The sequence below is a fragment of the Melozone crissalis genome, unplaced genomic scaffold (genome assembly GCF_028551555.1).
Source record: "Melozone crissalis strain CALT ecotype California unplaced genomic scaffold, PUWL_Pcris_2 ptg000057l_1, whole genome shotgun sequence".
Taxonomy (NCBI): Eukaryota; Metazoa; Chordata; class Aves; order Passeriformes; family Passerellidae; genus Melozone; species Melozone crissalis.
The window spans coordinates 11205990-11230101 of record NW_026535835.1 but is presented as its reverse complement, the minus strand read 5'-3'; the positions used below and the strand labels follow the sequence as shown (position 1 = coordinate 11230101).

At 48.7% G+C, this 24112-nt stretch overlaps 1 protein-coding gene across 8 annotated transcripts in view; it reads left to right on the top strand.

Annotated features, from left to right (window-relative positions):
* The window catches only part of MSI2 (musashi RNA binding protein 2), a 203363-nt gene extending 181417 nt beyond the window's left edge, over nucleotides 1-21946 (top strand). For 3 of the 8 annotated variants that reach the window (XM_054287387.1, XM_054287383.1, XM_054287381.1), the window contains 3 exons: nucleotides 13695-13903; nucleotides 16007-16084; nucleotides 18131-21946. In XM_054287387.1, the coding sequence (XP_054143362.1) occupies nucleotides 13695-13903; nucleotides 16007-16048 (251 nt within the window). In that variant the 3' untranslated portion in view covers nucleotides 16049-16084; nucleotides 18131-21946. Of the gene's footprint in view, nucleotides 1-422; nucleotides 515-13694; nucleotides 13904-16006; nucleotides 16085-18130 lie in introns of those variants that run through there. The other 5 variants (XM_054287386.1, XM_054287385.1, XM_054287384.1 and 2 more) reach the window with 5 other exon arrangements.
* The last annotated feature ends 2166 nt before the right edge of the window (nucleotides 21947-24112 follow it).

Sequence of the window (24112 nt, the reverse complement as noted above, 5' to 3'; positions counted from 1 at the left end):
CCTTCCTCTTTGGTTCATTGACAAGCCTGAGATTTTTCCAGTTCCCAACCTGTTGCTACCCGCTGTTCCTCCCTGAGGACTGGAGACAAAACCCCTAAGGCCACAGGAGTGCAGCCCTGTCCCAGCTCCCTCGGGCAGGCTGTGGCACCAAGCCAGCTGGTGGCACTCGGCGCAGCGGGACCGCGCAGTGCCACGGCGCCCGGGGCTGCTCCCCACCCCAACCCCTGGCACATCTGGATTTTGGGCCCCAGCCCCGGCTTGCCAGTGCTGCCTTTGAGCCCTGCGCCCCAACAACCCCTTACTGGACTTTATACTTGCCAGCTATAACAAATCTCGTAACGTGAGCTACTGACCTTGATGGTGAGTGTGAGCAGTTATGTTTTGTTGTTTTCTCTCTTGCTTGGTTGGGGCTGCTGTGAGAGAGGGTGTCTCTGAGGCAAACTTTCCGGCCTCTCTTACACTCGGACGTGCACACCTCCTCTCAAACACTCTTCTGAGCGCTCTCAGCGGGAAGGTTTGTCCACACCTATTAATCCTCTCTCAGTGTCCAGCTTCTTGTTAGTAGCAGCTGGTTGCATGTTTTTTGCTTGTTCGGACGAAACGGTTCAAGAAACGACTCATATCAACTCTTGAGAAATGTCTCTATTTTTTTGTACACTTTCTTTCTTTTGATGTTTTTTATTAATTTCCCTTACTTAAAAAACAAAACACCTGTCGTCCCGTAAAACATTTCACATCTCCCCTTGCCTGTTCTTAGAGTGTATGTATCTGTGGGACTGAACTAAATGCATGCACTGTAGTAGTCGTACTGGTAGCAGTAGATGTAGTAGTAGAACATGCATTGTCGAGTTGATATTATAGGCACCATCAACGCGAACGAGCGTGGCAGATAAAAGCAGAGCCTTGGTCTGATTGAAAGCGTAGGGATAACACAGCAGAGAGCTGCTGATGGCTTGGATCCATAGAGCCCTATTCGTTAAATCCCATTATCTGGAAGTTTAAATTGAAGCCGGCTGTAGGCAACCTATACCCTCTGTACAAGAACCCGCACATGCTCTTATGCTGATAGTAAAACTGACCTTTTTTTAAATTCAAATTAACCCCCCTAGGAGCTGAAACACTGACTATAACTGTATTCTCTTATTTTTATTTTGTATCCAAAAGAACCTGAGATATTTTTCAAATCATTTTACAATCATGGTTTCTCCATCAGCCTGTTACTCGTCCATATTAGCCCATAGACTCATTCGTTGGCGGTCGTAGAGCAGATGTGCCACACGCAAATCACTCCATTTGGGAATCCAATAATTCCGTGTGTGAGGCGGCTCCCTGCAGCCTGTCCTGAGCCACCAAGCGATTGTTTGTAGGTCATAAACCTTAAATCTTATTATGCAACAGAGACGCCGAGCTAGTGATGGGTCGTACTCATTGCCATGTCACCCAGCTTAAGGGAACATTTTTAAATGAAGATTTAACATTTCATAAATATCAGCATGAGGAGTTCGAGGCAAGTTCATCCTCTGTGCCACGAGCCAGCAGTGGCTTTGCTTCTCCTGCCTGGGTTTCTGTGCTAAACTTGGAAAACGCAGAGACGGCGCTGCAGTCTGTAAATCCAACAGATGGTAATTGAGATCCCGAATTAGGCTTTGCTTTATTTGTTGTTTAGTTTGCTGCTTGTCAGAAAACACCCTGATGGGAGCAGAAAAGCTCCTCTCTGGTGTGGTCACCCCTCTCCTCCTCCCCACGCCCTGGCCATCCCCAAAGCCAGCTGTGCTGGGTGGGAGCCTCTCCCTGCTCTGCTGGGCAGAGCCACACACTCATTAATGCCCTTCAGGCAGCAAGGGCTTTCAAAGGAAATAAAATACCCAGAATGGGCTTTCCAGTGTGATTAAGGATTTGTATCTGCTCCTTACCTCTAATAGAACATTGAGTAAATCAAGCAAACAAGTGCTGGGGCTGACACGGTGCAAGGTGAGCTGAGCTGGCCCTGGTGCTGCCAGGGAGCTGAACACCCGTGTGCCAAGGCAGGGATGAGGTTCCCTTTGGATCTCAGTTTTCCAGGGAAATGGGGAGCCCATTGTTCATTGCACCCCAGCACCTGATGAAGTCAGGAGTGTGCATGAAACTCAGCAGAGAGATAATTTGCATGGGGTCAAGGAAACCTTGTCTGACACCTAAGGAAGGTGCTCCAAAATCTAATGTATTCATAATTTAGCAAATTATGGCCATAACAAGAGGGACAGTGGTTGGGCTGTGTGTGCAGGGGGAGAGGAGCTGCCATGGGCTCATGGAGATGTCAGGAGGAGCATTTCAAAGATCCAGCCATGAACCAATTTGGGATTTCTACGACCCGCTGGGAGGACTCCCTTGTGGCACGGTGGCTCTGGTGGAATTGTTCTCCCTTTTTTATTTTCCTCTTATTAAAGTACATAAAGTTTAATCCAGGCTATGTAATCTCAAAAGCCACAACCTAACAAGTGGACCACTTGGGAGCAGCAAGGGCTGGAATTTCTCACTCCACTGGAACGCCAGTAATTGTGTGACAGAGCCTGGCGGGTGATGCTCTGGGAAATTAATGGCTGTGTTGGATTTTATCCTTTGCTTATCTCCCTGGCAGAGCAGCCCCTGCTGGGGAGCACGGCGGGTGGCCAGGCAGGGCCCCACACTGGGGGCTTTGGGGAGCGGTGGGCGCAAGGGAAATCATCCTGGTTTGAACGGGAATCCCATCAGCAGGCTCGGCACGCAGCAGCCCCAGGTGGTGAATGTGCTCTGGAGGAGCCACTCCACGTTCCCATGGGTGGTTCTGGCCTTGTTTCTGACATACTGGGAGCCCTACAGTTACTTGTCTGTCTGCTACCCCAATTTAAAAAATAATAATAATGAAAGAGGCATCTTTTCTGTTTGGCTCAGAAGTGCTGTGCTGCTCCAGCATGGGAATCCCCCAGGACCTTTTCAGAGCAGGCTCCAGGCAGAAGAAACCCTGGTTCTTGTTTTACTGTAGGATGCCACTTTTGGATCTTTTTTGATCCATGGGGGACTGAGCTTCTTCTTGCGGTGCCAGGGAGAAAATTCAGTGGATATGAAACAATTTGGTGCTGCTGCTGCTCGACCTTGGCCACAGCAGCCAGTGTTTGACAGGGCACTGGGCTGAAGTCTATTGAGGTTAAAATACATCAGCTTTAATCAATAATTTTGTAATAGAAAATCTTGTGCGCTTGATAAATCATCTCCAGTGCAATTAGTGACCACCTCTGAAGTGCAGTTGAAGTTAATCTGTAGCGAATTTAGCCGGTAACTTTTAATAGTCTTTTCCATCAGGAGAATTATTTTCCACGGGAAAATGCTCCTCAGAATGCTCATCATGCTGTTTTATTTAGGGAGAAATTCTTCTCTGTGAGGGTGGGGAGGCACAGGTTGTTCAGAGAGGCTGCGGCTGCCCCATCCCTGGAAGTGACCAGGAGCTGGAACAGCCTGGATGGTAGAAGGCATCCCTGCACATGCAGGGGGTTGGAACCACTTTGGTACCCTCCAAAGCCCTGCCACAGCCAATTATCCATGTCTGATTCCCTTTCTCCCAGCGGAAGCTGGGGGACAGAGCTGTTGGCAGCTGTAATTAGACTTTGTTCCCTGCAAGATGCAGACAAGTTGTTGCAGAGCTTGAAGTGGGGTTTCAGCACGCGCTCTCCAGGGCATGAGATCTTCCAGCACAGGATGGTGTCCCGTGCATTTTAATCCCTGAACAGGTAAAATGCTGCCAGGGCTGAGGGTAACTTGCCTCTCCAGCAGCACTTGCAGGCTGTTACCCATTAGTGGAACAACTGCTAACTGTGAGGCAGCGCACATTGGACTGACACACTACTGTCAGTATTTTCATGCTGATTCTCTCCCCAAATGCTTTAAAAGTAAATACGTAATTACAGTGATGTTTTTTCTCCCTCTCTCCTCTCTGAAATACAAGGCTGCCAGAGGAGCAGAGTAGTTTTTCCTTGCAGCAGATGTTGGTGTGCATCTGGCTCCGTGCGAGCTCGAGAAGCGCGGTGGGTTAGGAGTTGCCAGAGAGTGCAAAATGGATCTGCAGGTATATAAACCTGAGCTGCTTAAAAATAATAAACTCACGCAGCTGGGGCCTTTGTGAGCATTTCCTGATGGTTAAAAGAGCCCAGAACTCTGTGCCCTGACCCTGACTGGATGTCAGCTGCCCGCAGTGTGGCTGGTGCCACCAGCTCTCCCCCAGGCACCGTGTGCTGGGCAGAGCCTCCCGCAGGAGGGATGGCTGCACAGGACTGGGGGTCTGCAGGCTGGATGCCTCTTCTGTTACCTGAATAACCTGAATAACCCCTCTGTGCTCCTGAGCATCCCCCCAGCCCGTGGGATCAGCAGTGGGAAGGTGCCCCCCAGGCCAGGCCCTCCTGCTACTATGACTTGAATTATGCAGCAAAACAAAGACCCGTTTTTGGTTTAATTTTCCTCCTGTATTGTCTGTTATTGTACAAAAGGCTTCAATTTCAAATTACAGGAGTGATAGCCAGTTAATGTGGTACAGTGGGAGGCCGGAGTTGCTGTTGCTATGGCAATGGAGTTCGGCTCATTTGTTTTGTAGATGAGTAATTACTACGCAATTAGAGTAGGCTAAAAATAAAGGGGCCTTTTGTTCCCTCTTACTCATTAATATTAATAAAAGACCTGTCCGGGCTGTGGTAAACAATTAATGCAGATGTGGTTGCCCATGGTAGAATTAACAGCAGCTCTCCTGCTCCTCCTCGGCACAAGGTGAAGGCGCCGGCATCACCTGGCTCAGCTCTTCCTTCAATTTAAATGGAAAAATGGTTACAGAGGGCTCTGTGATATCCCAGCATTGAGCTTTAGCTCTTATTTGCCAGTTGGATGGGTGGTAATAAGTGTTAAGGCTTGGTGTGCAGGCACAGGCAGCAGGAGCGGCGCTGGGGTCGGCGCCTGCGACACAGCGAGCGCCCGCAGCCGCCCAGGGCCCCGGCAGGAACCCGGCAGCAGCTCCTGGTGCTGACAGATCCTCATTCATCCCCCCTGGACAAATGCCAGGGCTGGAGCAAGAAACTTGCCCAGAAACCTGAGCACAGGCAAGGACAGGCGGGGTGCTGCTGAAATGACTCCGGCACGGCGTGTTACAAACACAGATGGACAGAAAAGAGTGCAAGGAGCAGTCCCAGGCGTTTGATGTGAAGTAAAAAGATGGCAGTGCCTTTAGCCTGGATATTTGGATGAAATTCTTCTCTAGGAGCGTGGGGAGGCCCTGGCGCAGGGTAGCCAGAGAGGCTGTGGCTGCCCCTGGATCCCTGGCAGTGCCCAAGGCCAGGCTGGACACTGGGGCTGGAGCACCTGGGACAGTGGAAGGTGTCCCTGCCCATGGCACTGGATGGGCTTTAAGGTCTCATCCAAACCATTCTGTCATTCTGTGAGGTATGTAAACATTAATTACATCACATTCTAAATTAGCTGTAAAACCAGTTAAATTGGCAGGAACCAGTTGGGATGTTGACTTGACAGGACAGCATTTATCTGCCTCCTTGGTTTATCTGTGAGGTCCAGCTGAGCTGGTGAGCATCCCGTGCCTGCAGGGAGGGGCAGTGGAGCAGCACGGAGCTGGGACCAGGGCAGGGGCTGATGAGTGGTCACCTGCTCCCTGCATCATCCCTGGAAAACACCGTCAGGAAGGCAGGACCTCTCCAAAGGGCAAATAGCCCAGCCCAGAGCCCCGAATCCTCTGCTGGGGGGGCTGTGGGTGCACAGAGCCGCATCCCTCCCAAACTGTTTAACTAATGGAGGGAATCGTAGCAGAGCCTTTGTAAGGTCGACATTTGTTTGTTGTTAAGGATCTAATTAGAAACATGAGAGGAAGCTGAATGGCTGCTTGCTCGGCTAATTAGCGACATGCACGAAGACCACTTTGAACTTCAAGGACACAAAGCTATTAGCGCTTACATCAAAAATGGATTAAACTTCTGTGCTTTTATAATGATTAAAGATGAGCCGCTGGAGAGGAAATCCTTTTGTGAGGCTGTGACAAGAGCTGGCTCCCTGGCTGCAGCTCCTACAAGCCAAGCTTTGTGTGGCCTCGTGTCGCGCTCGGCCCCGCGCGAGTGACACCGCTCACACGCGCTATGGAAAATGGGATTAGGCAATAAATATTGATCGTTGGCAGAAAGTTACAGCTGAGCTGCAAAGTGCAGCTATTTGTCCTGCAGGAATTAGAGCAGCTGGGCTCGAACACGCTGAATTTTGTGCCTTCTGCAGATTGGTGCACATCAGCAGCTTCCAGATGTGGTGGATGCCTGGGATGTGTTAAGTGCAGTACTTAGGAGAAGCAGGGGCTCACTTGCAGCAGTGGGTTTGCAGAACACCTGCACCAGGTGAATTTTTATCTTGCCCAAGCTTGTGGAAGCTGCCCAGCTCTTGCTCGGGGCTCATCTCAGGTAGTTGAGCAGTTGGTTTGTGTCGTGCTGGGCTGGAGGAGCAGCGTGATGGGAGGACACTGAGGCTGCAGCAGGAGCAGTTTCCTCAAGATCCCAGGTGCCATTATCACCCCATTGTGCCCAGCTCAGGAAGGTGGGCAGCACTCAGCCCTCCCTCCTGGTTCCCACTCACTTCCAGCCGTAATTGCCAGCTCGCCACCCACTGCTTGCTGTCATTACCCTGCGATATTTTGATGTGTGAAGCCATTTCCGAAGGGGCTGCAGCCGCAGAACAACCTTTGAAAGTGTGACTACAGCTAGAAAATAACGTACAAATAGTACCTTGTTAGGGCAGATCTCGGTGTGTCGCAGCCTCATCACCACTTATTTTGCTGATGAGCCCGACAGTTGTTGTATTTTCCCTTTTCGCTGCAGGGCAGGGATAACCCGGGGCAGCCTGGCTGCTCCCCATTACGGAGCGTGCCGGGGTGGCAGGGGAGGCACAGCTCTCTCCTTTGATTTTCCGGGCAGGACCGAGCCAGCTGTCATCTGCAGCTCTTCCCACTTGCAGAGGAGCCGTGTCTGCCACAGGGTTCTTGGAGAGAGAGTTTGCTTTTCAAGTGTGCTTGGGAGAGCAGGAGCAGAGGGATGCAGGTCCCCATGAGAGATGTACAACATGGCAGCTCTCGTGGTGACGCCGGCGTTATTTGTTTTTCTGGTTTGTCTCCCACTTTTGCTTCCAGCGAGCTGGGAGCTGTTTGTACCTTGTTATTCTCCAGAATATCGGTGTGTTTCCAGCTCATTATTTCTGAGACGTCTGTGAGCTGGAGCATTGATCCGAGTTCGAGGTGTGCCACACGCTGCCCCCACAGAGCCCACGCTCTGCAAAAGCTCAGGCACGAGGAAGAGATGCTTCCATGGCTCAACCTGACCACAAAGGAAGGGGTTTGGAGCTCTCTGAGGTGATTGGTATAGAAAAAAAGAGCCTGAATATCGGCTTTTATTTCTCAGTGCTGTGCCAGTGCACTCCTGCAGCCTGAATAGGCCACTGAGAACCAGCAGCACCGATGTCTTATTTCAGACTGGCGTTAATTTGTACATCCAGTCCCTGGTAAATGACATTCTGGTTGTTAGCAGCTCTGAAAAGCAAGGTACAAACTCCCATTAACTTCAGCCCTGACTGCACAAAGAATTAGCTTTGGCCAAGCGATCTGTAACATGGGTGCAGCGCTGCTAATTATATTTATAAGGCTGTGAGCACTAATGATGTAAGATGTGCATGCGGTGCTGAGTTGTGCTGGCTATTTAAGGTATCGGCGTCACGCGGGGAGGGCTGCTCTGTTAGTCGTGCGTGGCCAGCAGCGCTCTCCTCCGGGACACTCGGGTCCCCAGGGAAGGGGACTGTCCCCTGCCACTGGCTGTGCCTCTGCTCTGTGTCCTCTGCACAGGCTGTGCCTGGGCGGCTGCAGGGGCAGCTCAGCAGGCTGGAATGCTTGGGGACAGGTGATGCTCCTTCTGTGAGAGTCTGCTCTGAAAATCCAGCAGTAAATGGACCCAAATGGCTCAAATTCATAAATTCATAGAATCCTGGAGCAGGGTGGTAAAGGTGCCTCTGGCTCCAGGTGAGCTCACCTGAGCTCCTGGAAGAAGACAAACACTTAGCAACTAACCATGGCTGAGCAAATCATTTAAATGCAGCTTTCTGAGCCTCCTGCTAATTATGGGAGCTTTCTGTTTCATTTGGAGGGGCTGGAGCAAAGGGACCTTAAAGACCAGCCCTGTGTTGTGGGCAGGGACACCTTCCACTACACCAGGCTGCTCAGACTTTGTCATTAAATGCCACCAGGTTGTGGGGCAGCCCCCAGTCCCCGTGCCCCTGTGCCCTGCCTGCTCCCATCCCTGCCAGCAGCATCCAGTGTCATTATATCATTTACTCCTTCGAGCTGGAAGATGATGTTTGCAGCATGTTCTATGAATTTTTCATAAAGATAGAAAAACAGACTAATCTTGTGAGCTTTGAGTCTTGGTGGTGGGTAATGGCTTTGATTTAAAGCATTTTGTCTTAATGATAGTTATATTGAAAATTTCCTGCTGCTTTCAAGCACGTTTAGTTATTATCATAAACATTGATGGTGGAAATGCCTGCCAAATTGTGCGTGGCTGTTTATGGCAGATGAGAGAGTCATCCAGAAATTATAGCTCTGGATCAACAAGTTGTGAAGAAACCTGTTTGTGCAGGAATGCACCCTGAGGGCAGTGGGACAAGGCAGGAACAGGGAGGGTCTTGGAGGAGAAAAGGGCTGGAGATGTCCAACTCTGGTTGCAGGATATGCTTGACAAGAGGTGAAAAATGAATTTCTGATGAGAATCATAGAATCATTTATGTTGGAAAAGATTTCTAAAATCAGTGAATGTTACTTTAACTCCACACTGCCAAGCTCCCCCATCCCTGCAGAGCTGCTCACCCCCATGCATGGCTGCCCGGGGACAAGGAATATCCTGCCTCTGCTCAAAGAGGGAATTGTAGTGGTTTCTTTCCCTCCTGAGGATTTCCTCGCCTGAGCACTGTGGCAGGGAAGGCAGACACACATTCTGCACTGTTCCTCGCCTGGATTTTTTTTTTTTTATTTAAAATATTCATATTTGTTATGAGTCCCTGCAGAGGTGTTTAAGTCTCTGGGTTTTGGTGCTGTAGGAGAGGGAAGGGTGTCACCAAGGCTCCATGTGGGCTGTGTGCAGGGGACAGTGATCCCCATGCAGGGTCTGTCTCAGTCCCCTGTCCAGACTGCCCCTGCTTTGTTTCCTTTGCAATACAGCATATTTCAGTGGTGCCTAAGTGGGATTTTTGTCATCAGGTCCCATTTACTGGCCCCTAAGGGCCTGACTGTCATCCCAGTACTGTGTGAGTTCCCCCTGTAGGACAGTGATGTCTAAATCCTCACGTCTCTTCTCCTTTTCCCTTCCTCTTCCCCTTCATCACTCATGGCTCAGTTGGGTTTATTTGGGTGGGATTCCAGAATGGCTGAGTTGATTTGGGTGGGATTCCAGCATGGCTGAGTTGATTTATTTGGAGGGGATTCCAGCATGGCTCAATTGGGTTTATTTGGGTGGGATTCCAGAATGGCTGAGTTGGGTTTATTTGGAGGGGATTCCAGCATGGCTCAATTGGGTTTATTTGGGTGGGATTCCAGAATGGCTGAGTTGAGTTTATTTGGGGGGGATTCCAGCATCCAGCTTGTCGTGCTTTGCCCAGGCCCAGCAGCCTTGGGGTCCTCGTTAGCAAATGCCAGCAGGAATCCAGACTTAGAGATGTCTCAGGAGTTCCTGGAGGGAGAGTTTGTCTCCCAGCAGTGACCTCCGTGGCTGAGCACAGCTGAAGGTGTGAGCAGGTCGGTGTGAGCGTGGCAGTGTGCAGGAACAGGCTCCAGACACCATCCCTGCCTCCTGCCCTGCCTCAGCCCAGTGCCAGGCTGCTCTGGCTCCCAGCTCCTGGCTCCCTGTCACAAAGCACTTGGCTGGAGGTGGAGGAGCATCCCACGTGCATGTTAAATGGGGATAAAGGCTCTGCTGAAGGATGGGCTGAGATAAAGCCTCACTGCCTGAGAGGTCCAGCTCTTGCTGTGCCAGCCCTGCCAGCAGCTCCCAACTCCACCAGCACCAATATTGGCATTGAAAACACCTGCTGGGGCTGCTTTGTGAACCCGCATGTTTTATATCCTTCTGTGTCCCATCTCACATTCCCTCAGTGCTTTTCAGTGCTGTGACACTGGGCAGAGTGGGCCTGAGGCTCCCCAAAGCCTGTCCCTGTCCCCCAGGCTTCACCTGCTGATCAAAATTCACAGGCTCAGAGCCTTGTCTGTAAGAAAAGCCACAGCAGATTCAAAGTGGAGCAAGCAAGGCATTATCCTGCCCTGTTCCATCCCTGCCAGAGCTGCTGGCTGCTGGCCCTTGATCTCCATCAGCACAGGAAGGAGCTTCTGTAGTCCAGGGGATGGAGGATGGCTGGGGCTGGAGATAAAAGGTGGTTGGCTGTGGCTTACAAGCACATCTAATCTTTTCCACATCTCTGCTGACCTTGATCTATCACAAGGCTTCCTGGGGACGCCTGGGATTGCGAGTTTTGCATGGAGGAAGCCTTTGAGCTGCAGGTGCTCAGGCACAGTCTCAGAGCTGTGAGGTTGCGTGCTGCAGGATGGCTCCCTGTGCCCTTGGTTGGGAAATGGACCTGGAATCGGTCCCCTGATGCCAGGATTTCCTGAGTGCTGGCAATTGATGGCCCTGGCAGCCCCCAGTCAGTGCCGGGTCAGTCTGGTGGATCCAGAGTCAGGGGAGTCCTGGTCAGCTCAGCCATGGCAGCTCAGGCTCTGCTCCTGCTCCTGGCATCAGGTCACAGTCCTTGTTCCCTCCCTGCATGGACAGCACAATCCCCTGGCAGCCCTGCAGCAGCAAGCTCCCAGACATCTGCCCCAGCTCCTGTTCTTGCCACGGGGTGTTAGGGGCCAGGGGAAAGGCTCCAACTCCTCCCAGCCTGCAAGGAGTTAATGTCAGTGCTCTGCAGTTCCCACAGTTCACAGCAGCCTTGGACAACTCCTGACAACCTCCAACAATCAGGAGTTTTGTCACAGGTTTCCAAAAAGTGTTAACTTTTCTTAGTGAGGCAGTATCTGGAGTCTGGAGGATTGCAGGCATTTTTCCTTCTTCCTTTTAGTGTCAGGGTGCTCCAGGTTTGTGTAAAACAAACTTGTTTCCAGGTGGTTCTTGCCAGAACACATCAGGATTTCCTGCTGGGGAGGTGGTTCAGGTCCCTTTGCTGCCGTGATGGTGAAGGTGCCTCTGGCTCCAGGTGAGCTCACCTGAGCTCCTGGAGGAAGACAAACACTTAGCAACTAACCATTGCTGAGCAAATAATGTAAATAGAGCTTTCTGAGCCTCCTGCTAATTATGGAGCTTTCTGTTTCATTTGTAGGCTCTGGAGTGAAGTGTTGGCTCTGGAAAAGCTTCCAGCTTTTTCTGTGGAGCTTTTCAGGCACCACATGGAGAGGTGCCAGGGCATCCCAGCCTCCACACAGCCCTTCCCAGGCTGGAGCAGCCTTTGGTGTGCCCCTTCTCCCTCCTGTGAGCAGTGTGCAGTGCTGAACCCCTGGTCAGCAGATGAAAAATTACCTTTTCATTCCCCACCTGAATAACCAACCCAGTGCCAGCTCTCCCTGCAGGTGTGAAAGCCTTGAGAGATGCAGTCTTGAGAGATGCACATGAGAGTGGCCAGGGTGGGATGTGGGCTGTGGGGGCACAGAGAGTCTCTCTGGTTCCTCAGGTGGTTGTTCTGGAGGTTGCTGTGGGGTTTGCAGGAGTATTTTACTAACAGGATGCCCCTGGCCGTGCCAGGTCCTGCTGTCACTCGGAGCAGCCAACTGGGTTTTCTGTGTGACTTGGCAGGAAAATTCACATCCATTTTATTGAACCAAAGGGAAGAAAAGGGGGGAAAAGTGCTGGCCTGTAGTAATAAAGGGCTTTGGAACATCTCAGCTGGATATTTTTCTTCACGAGTGAGAAGGCCAAATGTTATCTTGACATTTAATCTTTAATAATAAAAAAAGGCTCTTTGTTTGCCAGCGAAGTCCAAAATCTGTTTACTCTCTCATGCCTTATTTCTTTGAACTTGCTAGCTTAGATGTCCTACTTACCCTCCCCTGCCACCGGTGCGGAGCTGTGGGGAATCATTTCTGGCGCAGAGCTGCCTTCCCTGTCCCCACAGAGCCACCAGCTGTGCTGCTCCTGCCCAGCGCAGCCGTTCGGGGTCCCTTGGGTGGGTGGTGAGGGGAAGGAAGGGGCCAGGGCAGCCGAGGTGCAGCCTGTGCCCACCCCAGGGTCACTGCAGCGAGCCCTGTGGTCAGTGCTGCAGCTCTGAGCTGGGCACAGCCACTGCAGGCCGCCGGGCTCCGTGACCCACCCCGGTGCTGAGTGCAGATCCTGGGAAGGTGCGGCCAGAGGAAGGGGCTGAAGTGGCCTTGGGGCAGCCTGGAAGGTGGGATGGAGGGGATGGGGTCGGTGCCCAGCGGGTTTGGGCAGGCTGTGCGGTTGGGCCACATCCGGCCCTGCTGGCCATCGTGTCCTGGCGCTGCCCACGGTGGGGACACACTGGGGACACACTGGGGACGCGGTGGGGTGGGCAGAGCAGGCTCCCTGTGCCCCAGGGACCTTGCAGGAACCACCCAGGCGTAGCTCCAGCTTCCCATCTCCATCCAGCTCCTCCCAGTCCGCTGACTTTTCTTTCCCATTGAAACTTCTTCCTCATAAATTCTACATCCAAGAGCAGCCGTGAGAAATGCCAGAAGCCTGATCATCTAACATGCTTTAATATATAAATTTCTTCTTCAGTATCATTCTTATTTACATTGTTTTTCTTTCTCAAAAAAAAAAAATTAAGGGAGGAAAAAAATTAAATTTTCTTTTACTTCCACATTAGGAGGTGAGTTGTCATCCACCCTCTGGAATTCTTTTTTTGCTTTTGATCTTTATTTATTTGTTTAATTTTGGTTGATGTCCCAAGCATGGTTTTGGAGACGAAGGTAGGTCTTCGCTCTCCAAATCAAAAGGAAAAAAAAAAACCCTAAATAAAACAACACTCTCCTTGGTCATATTTAAAAGAGAAAAATCCAAACTGTTCCATTCCATATCATTTAAAGAAAAAAAAAAAATCAACTACTGAACTATTTCTACAGCTTACTGATCTAAAAGGGCGGGTTTTTTCCAAAAGTATCGAATGGATCCAAAAAACAATTTACCTAGACGTGATTCAAGTTATTTGATGTCAACATTTTAATATCAATATTACCACAATGTGTAGTCTCAAACTAGTTCCTTTGTAGTTTGCATGGGATGTGAATGCTGTCTCGGCGTGCCCAGACCTAGAGAACTTGTTACTACTGCATGAGCATCAAGTCAGATGTTGAAAAATACCTATTATATTTTGTGATAATTTGGTGAAAATGAGCACCTCCAGTCTCTGGTTGCAGTAGTGTGTTGAATGATCGTTCTTTTTTTTTTTTTCTTTTTATTTTTTATATATATCCATATATATATTTTTGGAGCTCTAAGCTTCGTAGTAGTCCGGGCTGACTCTTCTCCAGTACTTGCTCTCCTCTCGCATGGCCTTGGTTAAGTGTTAGAATTGGGCCTAGGCTGTTTATTCTGGTGTTTGGCTTTGTAATTCCGGTGCATGCCCGGCGTCTGGCCTCATACCCAGCTTTATTCTCTGCACACCAGTCTTGAATAGCTACAGTGCTCAACCGAATTTTGGCGCACCCGCTTCCCCGGCAGGCTCCACCCCGGCGCGGCCCGGCGGCTTCCCCGGCGCCAACAGCCCCGGGCCCGTGGCGGATCTCTACGGCACGGCCAGCCAGGACTCCGCCGTGGGCAACTACATAAGCGCCGCCAGCCCGCAGCCAGGCTCGGGCTTCGGCCACGGCATCGCCGTAAGTACCCCGGCAGGGGAGGGGAGGGGGGCTCTGGGGGCGTTTGGGGGGTCTGGGTGGGGATGGGGGTTTGGGGGTGCTGGGGACCCCGTGGCCAGCGGGCTCCTCGCTGCCACAACCTGCGAGCCGTGCCCGACCCACGGGCGCCAGCGGGAGGAATCACTGATTGTCAGGGCGTTCCAGCTGGGATTGGCAAGGGGGAAACCTCCAGGTCCAATCAGCCCTTGAGAAGCAGCTGCCATTTTATCACCAATTTATCATTATTATCACTAATTGCCATTTTAAGGAGAATATCCTTCCATGGGGACACTGGCATTGCACGAGCGTCAAACCGTGACAGCCGAATGTTTTGCGGAGATAAAACAAAACTCCACAACTTTGTGAAAGTTGTAATGTTTCCAGGGATGGGGAGTCCACCACTGCCCTGGGCAGCCCATTCCAGTGATTGATCACTCTTACACTGAAGAAATTTTAAGATTAATCACTCTTGCACTGAAGAAATTTTGTCCTAATATCCCACCTGAACATCTCCTGGTGCAAACACTCCTTCAGAGCCGTCTGCAGCCAGACATGACCTGTCTCAGAGAGAAATATTTAATAAATATGGGATTTAAATCCCTGCTTGTCCCCATGGGCTTTACATTAGCCCAGCTACCCCTCCTGGCTGCTGCACTCCTTGGCAGGCACAGCAACAGTCCCTGCTCCCACTAATGAGCAAAATCAGCTCGTTAATTTGGCTGGTGGGACAGGGCAGGTCCTGCTCCTCTTCCCCTGTTTGCTGATGTTTGGGGTCACTCCCAGCTGGTCCTGGGGTCACTCCCATCCAGTTCTGGGGTCACTCCCATCCAGTCCTGGGGTCACTCCCAGCTGGTCCTGGGGTCACTCCCAGCCATTCCTGGGGTCACTCCCATCCAGTCCTGGGGTCACTCCCAGCCATTCCTGGGGTCACTCCCATCCAGTTCTGGGGTCACTCCCAGCCATTCCTGGGGTCACTCCCATCCAGTTCTGGGGTCACTGCAGCCCCCGAGAGCCGCAGGTTGCAGCGAGGGGCCGGGCTGGGCTGGGGGGTCCCGGGAGGTGCCTCCTAACGCGCCTAACGAGGGGCTGTGATTGCACTAATGAGGGCAGAGATTGGCTTAACAAGGCTGCACGTGGCTGTGTCACCTGTGTGTGAGCATGAATGGGGCTGGGCTGCCCCGTGGCACCCCGGCACGGGCTGCCAGGGAGGCTCCTGCCCTTGGGAGCACAGCCAGGAGCTGATTTATCTCCTGCACAGGGAGGAGGTGCAGAGGCTCCCCCGAAGGTCCCTCAAACCCAGAGGAGATCTTCCCTCCCTGATGGAATTGGATGGGGGAGCAGGAGTGTGGTGCAGACAAAGCTCCTGGAACTGTTATTTTTATTGCAAAAAGGACAAACAAATTCTCTGCCTGGCTTTGTGCCCGTGTGCTCAGTTCCCATCCCGGGCCTGCCCCTCCCGTGGTCACGCCACGGGCCTGACAATCCCTGTGGATCAATTCTAGCACAAACATGGAATATTACTGCTCTGCGAGGAGCTACGTCAGTTCAAACTGCCACCTCTCACCACTTACAACACCTCTTATTTCCATTTTTCACCTAAAAAACCTGTTTGTGCTTGAAAACTTGGGCACTTTTGTCTCTGCAACATCCCGATTTTTCAAGTGAAAGGACACCAGGTCCAAGCCTGGGTATCCAGATTTGTCTGCACTAACACTTCCCAGAGAACCATTTTATAATTGACTTGCAGATTGGTAGCCTCTTAATTCCCCCAATAACTGCAAAGAATCCCCTAGCTTTTATTACGTATATATTTATTTAACACTCTCCATTTACTAACCCTGGTTTAAAAATAAAGAAGGGAGAACCCCAAAGCTTATTTTTGCACCTGGGGGAATGAGAAGATGATGGTCTTGGAAAGGTGACCATAGGGCTGAGCACACCTGGTGACCAGAACAGCTCTTGGAAATCCCTATTCATGCTGGCAACACAGTCTTTCAAGTCCTTTGGTAATTTCTTGGCAAAAATTAATAATCAGCTGTTCCCGTGTATAGAGCACTGATGAACTTAACAATTGTACAATTTTAGGGACCTTTGATTGCAACGGCTTTTACAAATGGATACCATTGAAACGTTACACATGGTTGGTTGCCATCTCACTTGGAGGTATTACAGTATATCCCATTTGTACTTTGTGCTGAACTACCATCTCCCCTCTATTTACTTTAAGTGAACAATTTTTTATCTTCATTTCGTCTTTCCTTGGCCTTTAATCATTCCTTTCTGTGATTTGTGTTACTCAAATCAACCTCACGGGCTGGAAACTGGAAGACAGATCCAAAGCTAAACCAAAAGTCACTTTTTCATCTTTGTGATGCTTGGTGCAGTAATTTGAAGAGGCAGAAAACCCAGGAGGCTGTGGGGAATCACCCCCAGTGCCAGCAGCCAGAATCCCAGTGGGATCAGAGATCTGCTCCCAGCGCACTGCTTCAAAAATAGCTGAGCCCCACTGCTTTATTACTGAGAAACCATCATTCTTAATTAAGTGCTGTACCAAATATTACAGCTAAAAGATAACATTGTAACTTGTAACCATAGAGCAATTATCAAGATTAAAAAAAAATTAAACCTGAGCAAATTAAATTAAAGGCATTACCTGAGCACCGCAGCCCTGGATCGCTGCCAGTTTCCTACCCTTTGAACTAAGCTCCAGTTAATTAAATGTTTAATTTTTATTTTTTATTATTATTTGGCCTTTGGCATATTCATCTTTGCAAACAAATATTCTTAACACTCGGAATGGAATAGATTAGAAAATGCAATGAGAAGCAGAAGTTATCCCAATTAAATGGCATGGGTCTGCCCCCAGAGGTCTGAGCCCGGGCAGGCAGATGGAATGGATGTGTCACACTTTATTTCCCTGCCTCTTGCCCGGTGTTACATGATCAATGTCACATCATTTACGTTCAAAAATCAGTCTATGAAATTAGAATTAAAGTTAGTCAGGGGGCTGGGAACTGTGGAAAACGTTGGGAGACTTTAAACTACATAAAAATAGATTTATACCTAAACACTAGTGGATAAAGGGGGTTTCTATTTACTCTCCATCTCCACACACACCCCCAAGATTACCTGAAATTGTTCTGTCAATTGATTTGCTCCACCAAGGAGTGTTTTTTATGGGAAAGAAAAAAGTGCCATAAGCACTCTTGCTTAATCCCAGCTATTACTTGCACGTAGCAGGGCCCGTTCTCAGATCAATTTGTCAGAATCCTTCACGTCAGCCCCTGGAACAGTGAGGTGGTACCCGAGGCCAGCTGGAGCCCGGGCAGAACATCATCACTCAGGCTAATAACGCACAGCCCTGCCGGCCTGATGGGCTGCAATCACTCCTCGCTCACACAGCCCATCCTGCAGCCATCACTCACTGGCCAGGCCGCGACTCAAACCATTAACGACTTAAAAACAAAGTGCTTTTAATGCTGCTCATTACTAATTAAAACAGATTTGGAGAGGAGGAAATGAGCCTTATTATTAATTCCTCGAGGAGCCCTGGGTTTGAAGCGCTTGTGGCCGCGGCTGCTCCTGCGTCCCCGGGGCAGGATGTGAGGGTTTGGCTGAGCTGCAGGTCCCGGGCAGGGAGCAGCCCCACATCCCTGCAGGATGCTGGGCATGGGCTCTGGGGGTCCCCAGGGACCATCCTGTCCTGGCCCTCGTCCCTGTGAGCGGCTGCCTGCAGAGCCAGCGCCCCAAATATTTATATTTCTGTACACGTCATATATCTCAGCTCTAAGCACTGGCAGGGACGGAGCGTTGGAGGCTGAAGCTCCTGTATAAGATAAATCCTGGCTGCCTCAGTGTGCCCAGGTAACACTTGTCACCTTCCAGGTACTTCAGAGAAAACCCATTTTACCAAAGCTGTGTGAATTCATGGCAGAACAGATGCCTGAGGAGCCGTTTTTGTCCTGGCCGTACATCAACTCACATTTTACTGGGAATATAATTTAGCAGGGAACACATGAGAGCCCCTCTCCCGTGGGGGCTGTCCTGGGAACACCTCAGCATTCCAGCCCCCTGCATCCTCCCTCGGGCTGCATGGGGCAGGCTGTGGCTGCAGTGTTTGCAGACACTTTGGGGTTTTTTGGTTAAAAATCCTAATTTACCTCAATTAACTGTGGCTCTCCGTGTCCTGTGCACCTTCTCCCCACGCAGAGTCTCTCTGGATGTCCGGGCAAGACAGGGCGAAGTTTCTGAAGGGGCCCACGGTTGGGTGATCTCATCAGACTTTGAGCACTACATCATCATCACCATCACCATCATCATCATCACCGCCAACGCAAACTGGAGGTGGCACTCGAAGGACTTGGGTGGTTTAAAATCTCTCTCATCATCTCATGAATCTGCTGTACTATAAAAACAACAGCTTTTAAAAGTATGTATATAAAACCCATTTCTTGTTGGTTTTATTTTCTCGGTGGGTTCCCCCCCCCTCTTTTTAAGCCTCTCCAAACCCACATCTTTTCGTAGCCTTTTGGACATAGTCTCGTAGCCACGTAGTCGCAATTCTTTGTGTATGTAGCGAGAGCCTAACCATAGTGTAACTGTTATATTAAAGGGTTTCTTTTGCTTTTTCTTTCCCACCTCCCCTCCTCCTCCTCCTCCTCCTCCCTTCTGTTTTCCGTAGTTGTTGTTGCTTAAAGGATGCTGAGATGGTGACAGGAGCCTGGGCAGCGGCGGGCAGAGCACGGGGAGGGGGGAGCAGCAGGTTCTCTGGCCCTTCTTTTCCTTTGTGGCGTCTTGGTTACTCTAATTCTCTCTATTTTCGGCAATAAGGCGAGGGCGACAAACTTTTTGCGCGTCCTTTTTCTATATAAGTGCTTTTTTTTTTGTTGAAAGAGGTGATATAAGGTTTTTTGAAATTGTGAATTCTGAAAAAAAAAAAAAAGAGAAAAAATAATAAAAGTGCTGTAAATACAATTCCATTAACTACATAGAAACTATTAAGAAAGAGAAATACAAACCTATTTTTGTGACGGAGTCAGCCTAAGGCAGTTTCTCTATGGAAATGGAGGAGAGGAGACAAGGGAGTTGTGGCCGTGGTGGGGGGCTGTGGTGGGGGGCTGTGGGGCTGTGGGACCCTCCCAGCCCACCCAGCTCACGCCAGCAGCTCGCTCTCACACGTGCACAGCTGGCAAAGGAACAGTCTCGTGGGATTTTTATTTTAATTTAAAACCTGCTTTTCCCAAAACTGATCAAGAAGCTACGATTTTTTCCTACTTAGCACATTTACGGTTCAAAGCACACCTTTGTTTTGGTTTTTTTATTTTGGATTTTGGGTTTTTTTTGTTTTAGTCATTGTTTTAAACTAGATCAACTTGCTGTCCAGTCATTTCAGCTGCTCTGGGCACCCCGTGTGGGCAGAGCAGCGTCCAGCTTGCATGGTTTCCTTTATTATCCATCACTTTCTGTAATGTCAAATTAGAAAGCAACTTTGGTTGGTTTTGATTTTTTTTTTTTTTTTTTTTTTTTTTTTTGGGAATACCTCAGTGCTACAAGTTTCACCCTAGAAGCAACGGAAGATTTTAATTTATTGTAGTTGTAAACAGAATTTAAAAGAAATAAAGTATAAAACATCATTGCACTGTGACTGGTAGGGGAAAAACTGACAGTTTCCTATTTGCACATGTTTAATATTTGGCTGTTATATATATGGTCCTCTGTTGGGGGAGGAAACTTATGAAGGATATTTTTTAATTTAATTTTTTTAATATTGGTAAATAGGCCTGCAACAGCAAACTAGAAGTACAACATGGTAGGTGGCATTAAGAACATACTGTAGTGTGGATATATTTCTTCTTTTTTTAACGTAATATTGACAAGTTTTATTAATATTTTTTTAAATTGTTACGTTTATAAATTTGGTACTTTAGGTACAGCCAGTATAAGACACTGAATGCGACATTTGTTAAAAAGAGCTGCTGCACTCCTATTTTTGTAAATTTTACTAACAAGTAGACTAATGTAGACATTCAATAGACAAGGTAGAGCAAGGCATCTTTAACAAAACAAGGCACCATACTGCTAACCGAAAGGAGAAACCTTGTTTTTCTTGTTTTTAAAAAAAAAAATCATGCTTTTTATGTAATATTTTAGGTTTTTTTCTTATTTCAGAACAACCAGGTTTAAGCAAAATGCTGGACGCTTTTTAAATATTGAGACTTGATCAAGTAATAAAAGAAATAAAACCGAATTCTTTAAAAAATAAAAAGGTAAAAAAAAAAAAATACTACGAACCAAATTCCCTGCGATTCAGTGTGCCGTCAGGGAATTTTTTATTGCTATTTTGTCAATGTTGATGATGTACTGTACTACCAGTTGGTTTTCCTCTCCATTCCCTGTCACCTCATAGAATATCCTTTGTTGATCATTGTTGTATGTTAATAGTGTATAAAATGGCTTATCTTGTAAGAGTGCTGTCCTGATGGTAGTGTAGTGAATTTTTCCCCCCCTCTTTCTCTCTTCCTCTTCTAGTACATATTGGTAGGTGTATCGTAATTAAGGTTAAAAATTTAGATGTAGTTATTCAGATTTAGGACCAGTAAGGATAGAACTTTCTCTTATTTAAGAAAAAAAAATGCTAATAATTTTGGGAAGGTTTTCCTTTTTTGTTTTTTTCTTCTCTTTTTTCTTTCTGTGCTTTTTTTTCTCTTGTTTATTATTTTTCTTTTGTTGATCTGATGCGGTTTCAACTAACCAAAGGTCTCACAATGTTAAAAATGCTGGCAAACTCTTAAGGCATTTGTAGATCCCCACCCATGACTTTGGAAAGGGGATGTGCCATACTACCTTAAATGCTAATGCTAGATATGCAAAACTGGATTTTTTTAATTTATTTTTTAAAAGAGGGAGGCACGGTATATTAAAACGATTTTACTAAGAGAAAAAAAAAAACATATTTTTTTAAGAATGCTCAGAAGAAATTGCTAATCTGTGTGAATATGTTTTAGATGTTTATATACCTTTTGAGAAGTCCCAGTGGCCCATAGCACAAATGTCGTGGAATCCGAGATGTTTTGATGTGGCTACCTAGACTAAGGTTCACGTTAGTCCCCCACTCATCTAGAAATCAATTTCGAAGGATTTTTTTTTTTTTTTCCTTTTCCTTCGTTCGTTTGGGGGTTTTTTGTAAATTTTTCAGCACAAAGGTTCAGCTGCACCTTTGTTTTACTCAAGCCCAGGAGGGAGCCGAGGATGGTGGAGCCATGGGCCGGGTTGGGCTGGAAGCGCCCTGAGCCCGTCCAGTGCCACCCCTGCCGTGGCAGCGTCACCTCCGCTGTCCCCAGCGTCCGGCCTGGCCTGGGAGCCGCAGGGACAGAGCCAGGACCCCTCCCTGAGGGACAGAGCCCTCCAGATCTGCACGGGGTGACCGCCAGGAGCCATCTCCACCAGCTGGGCACCCACAGGGCCAGGGGGCCACGTCCCCACCGCAGGGACAGCCCCAGGAGCCACAAGTGCTTGGGACCCTCCCCTCGAATAACCCGAGTCCTTCTTGGGATCGGCTTGGTTAAGGCAAAGCCTGACCTGTCCTTTGGGGTTTTTATTTTTTCTTACACTTCATAAATGTTCATTTTGAGTTGAATTTGTAGCTTGGACTTTAAGGTAGCATGGCTCTCTTTGCTGTAAGTTGATTTTCTTTTTTCCATTGTACAGCAGCGTCTGCTGGTGAATGTCACACATCTTGCTAGGCTTAGTTAAATCATTGGGTAATTGTGGGTGATAACGACCTGAAAGGTGTTGGGATTTCTTTTCTTCCCTGCTTTCATCTGTAGTGTGAATGAGGGCTAGCGACTCCAGCCACACGTCCCTTCCTGTTTCGTTTCTGCCGTTCACTCAATGCAACATAATCAATAATAAAGCAATATAGTTTACTACATTTTTACTGAAGGCCAGCCATGGTTCTGTATGATATTGCATATGAAACTGTTTACAAAAACAAAAAAAAAAACAAAAAAAAAAAGAAAAACAACACTAACTCATAGCTGTCTTTTACGCTATGGCGATGTCTCTTGGGTGGAATCTTCTGAATTCTTTTTTTTAGTGGTTTGGTTTGTTTTTTTCAAAGCGACATAGTTGAGAGAGAGGGAGAAAAGTGAGGTTAGTGTCAGAAGAGCCAGGATGCCTCGCAGACACACGGGCACAGACACTGTAGAGTTTCCTACGTACAGAATCCAGCCGGCCCCGCGCGAACACTACGTGAGGAGATTCTGTAAGCTAAGCAATACTTTAATACTGTAATAAAATTACCAAAAACCACAATAATAATAATAAATAATAATAATAATAATTTTTAAAAAGGAAAAAAAAAAATACCTTAGTCTGAGAAAGCAAATCCTCGTGGTGGGTTGTCGGCCCCCCCCAGCAGTCCGACCGTGTTGTGTGGAGAGCTCGGTGTCCGAGCAGGGCCCGGTGGCCAGAGGGGTCACCCCGGGCCCAGAGGGGTCCCCCTGTCCCATCAGGGTCCCCCCAGGCCAGCAGGGCCCCCCAGCCCCGGGCTCCTCTGTCCCGTGTCCTCGTAGGTAGCACCCCCGTCATTCTCTGTCGTACGAGGTCTGAACTCCCATCAGTACTAGGATGCAAGTGAGCATTTCAGGTGGTCATAAATGTACCTAAATAAACTATGGCACAGTGGCAGGCCTAGCCCTTCCTTTTATACTTTAGTATGAACTGATGAGAACTTTGGTAGTGACTTTTTTTTTATATATATACATATATATATGTATCTATATATATCAAGCATCTTTCAGGTCTCTGTGTATGGCTTTCTGAAGCCCTGTTGTAAAATACTATGTGGATGGGGGTCTCTCACATCACAGATGTGGAAAGTATAATTTTATATTTGTATTTTCAAATAAATAAGTTTGTGAAAGGTTTCCATCCTCTACTGTGGTCCAGAAATCAATGTGTTTGTCTGACGAAAAAATACAATAAACTGTTTTGAACAGAACCGTGGAGTCCATTTCATTGGGGGGGGGATATTTATTCCTAGGGGGTGAGATCAGCCCCATCACCCCGAAAATCATCACCTTGTTGGCCATCCTGCACATCCCTGCCCTGTCCCTGTGCCCCAAGGCTGGTCCCTCATCCTGTGGCACCATCAGCACTAATAATCCTCTTTGCAGGAGGGGCAGTGGGTCCTGCTGGATAAACCCCAGTCCCCCACACCCTCGCTGTGTATTTTCCTCACTGGAGTGGCCCCCTCTCCCAGCTCAGTTCCACCAGAGTGTTTCCCTTTGGCTCTTGGCCTGGGCAGAGCCAGCTCCCCCTCTGCTCCTGCAGGCTGCAAACGCTCATCGCTCATTAGGGCTCGTTCCAGGATCTCACAGGCTCCTTTCCTGGGCCGAACAGGCTGTGGGATGGGGATGGGGATGGGATGGAGGGATGCTGCAGCCCCTCCGAGCAGGGATCCATCCCCTCCATCCCTCCATGGTCCCGGGGGGCTCAGCCTGTGAAGGTCAGCGCGGCAGGATGCAGGACGGGCTCTCTGCAAAGCAGTCAACACATCAAGCCCTTAATGGCATTGATGATTAGTGGAGCACCGAGGGGAAAATTAGATTAGAAAAACAAATGAAAATAATTTCGGAAGTCGTGTTTGTTCGGGGTGGAAGGAGCTTCCACTGCGAGGGCTGCAGGAAACGATTTGACTGCAATCCAGAAGAAAAGGAGCGCGGGTCTGGAGTACATTAGTGTGGTGGGAGGCCGGGAATAGCAGCCACTTAACCCTGTCATTCAGCAAACATTAGTGAATTATGAGTGTATTATATGTGGGTGATGTGTTCTGTGCAGAGCCCGCGGGCCCGCTGGAGCAGCGCTGAAATGGGAGTGGGGGTCGGTGTCAGAATGTAAATTTTTATACCAGCTCTGGAGCAAAAGTAACATTTTGTGTTCGCCTCCCAGCTACTGAAATCAAATTGCTGCCGAAATCAGAGTTGTAAAATAGGCAAGAATTTCCCTTCCCTGTCAAATTAGTGCTCCGATAAAGAAAACAAGGGAGATAAATGTGATTTACTTCCTCTCCCTCCTGTCATAAACATTTATGGCCGAGCTGTAAGGATGAGCTGCAGGAGGCAGCTGGGGCCACTGGGGTTGTGCAGTGTCACCCCCGTGGGGTCTTTGGGCACTGAAGGTGAGCTCCTG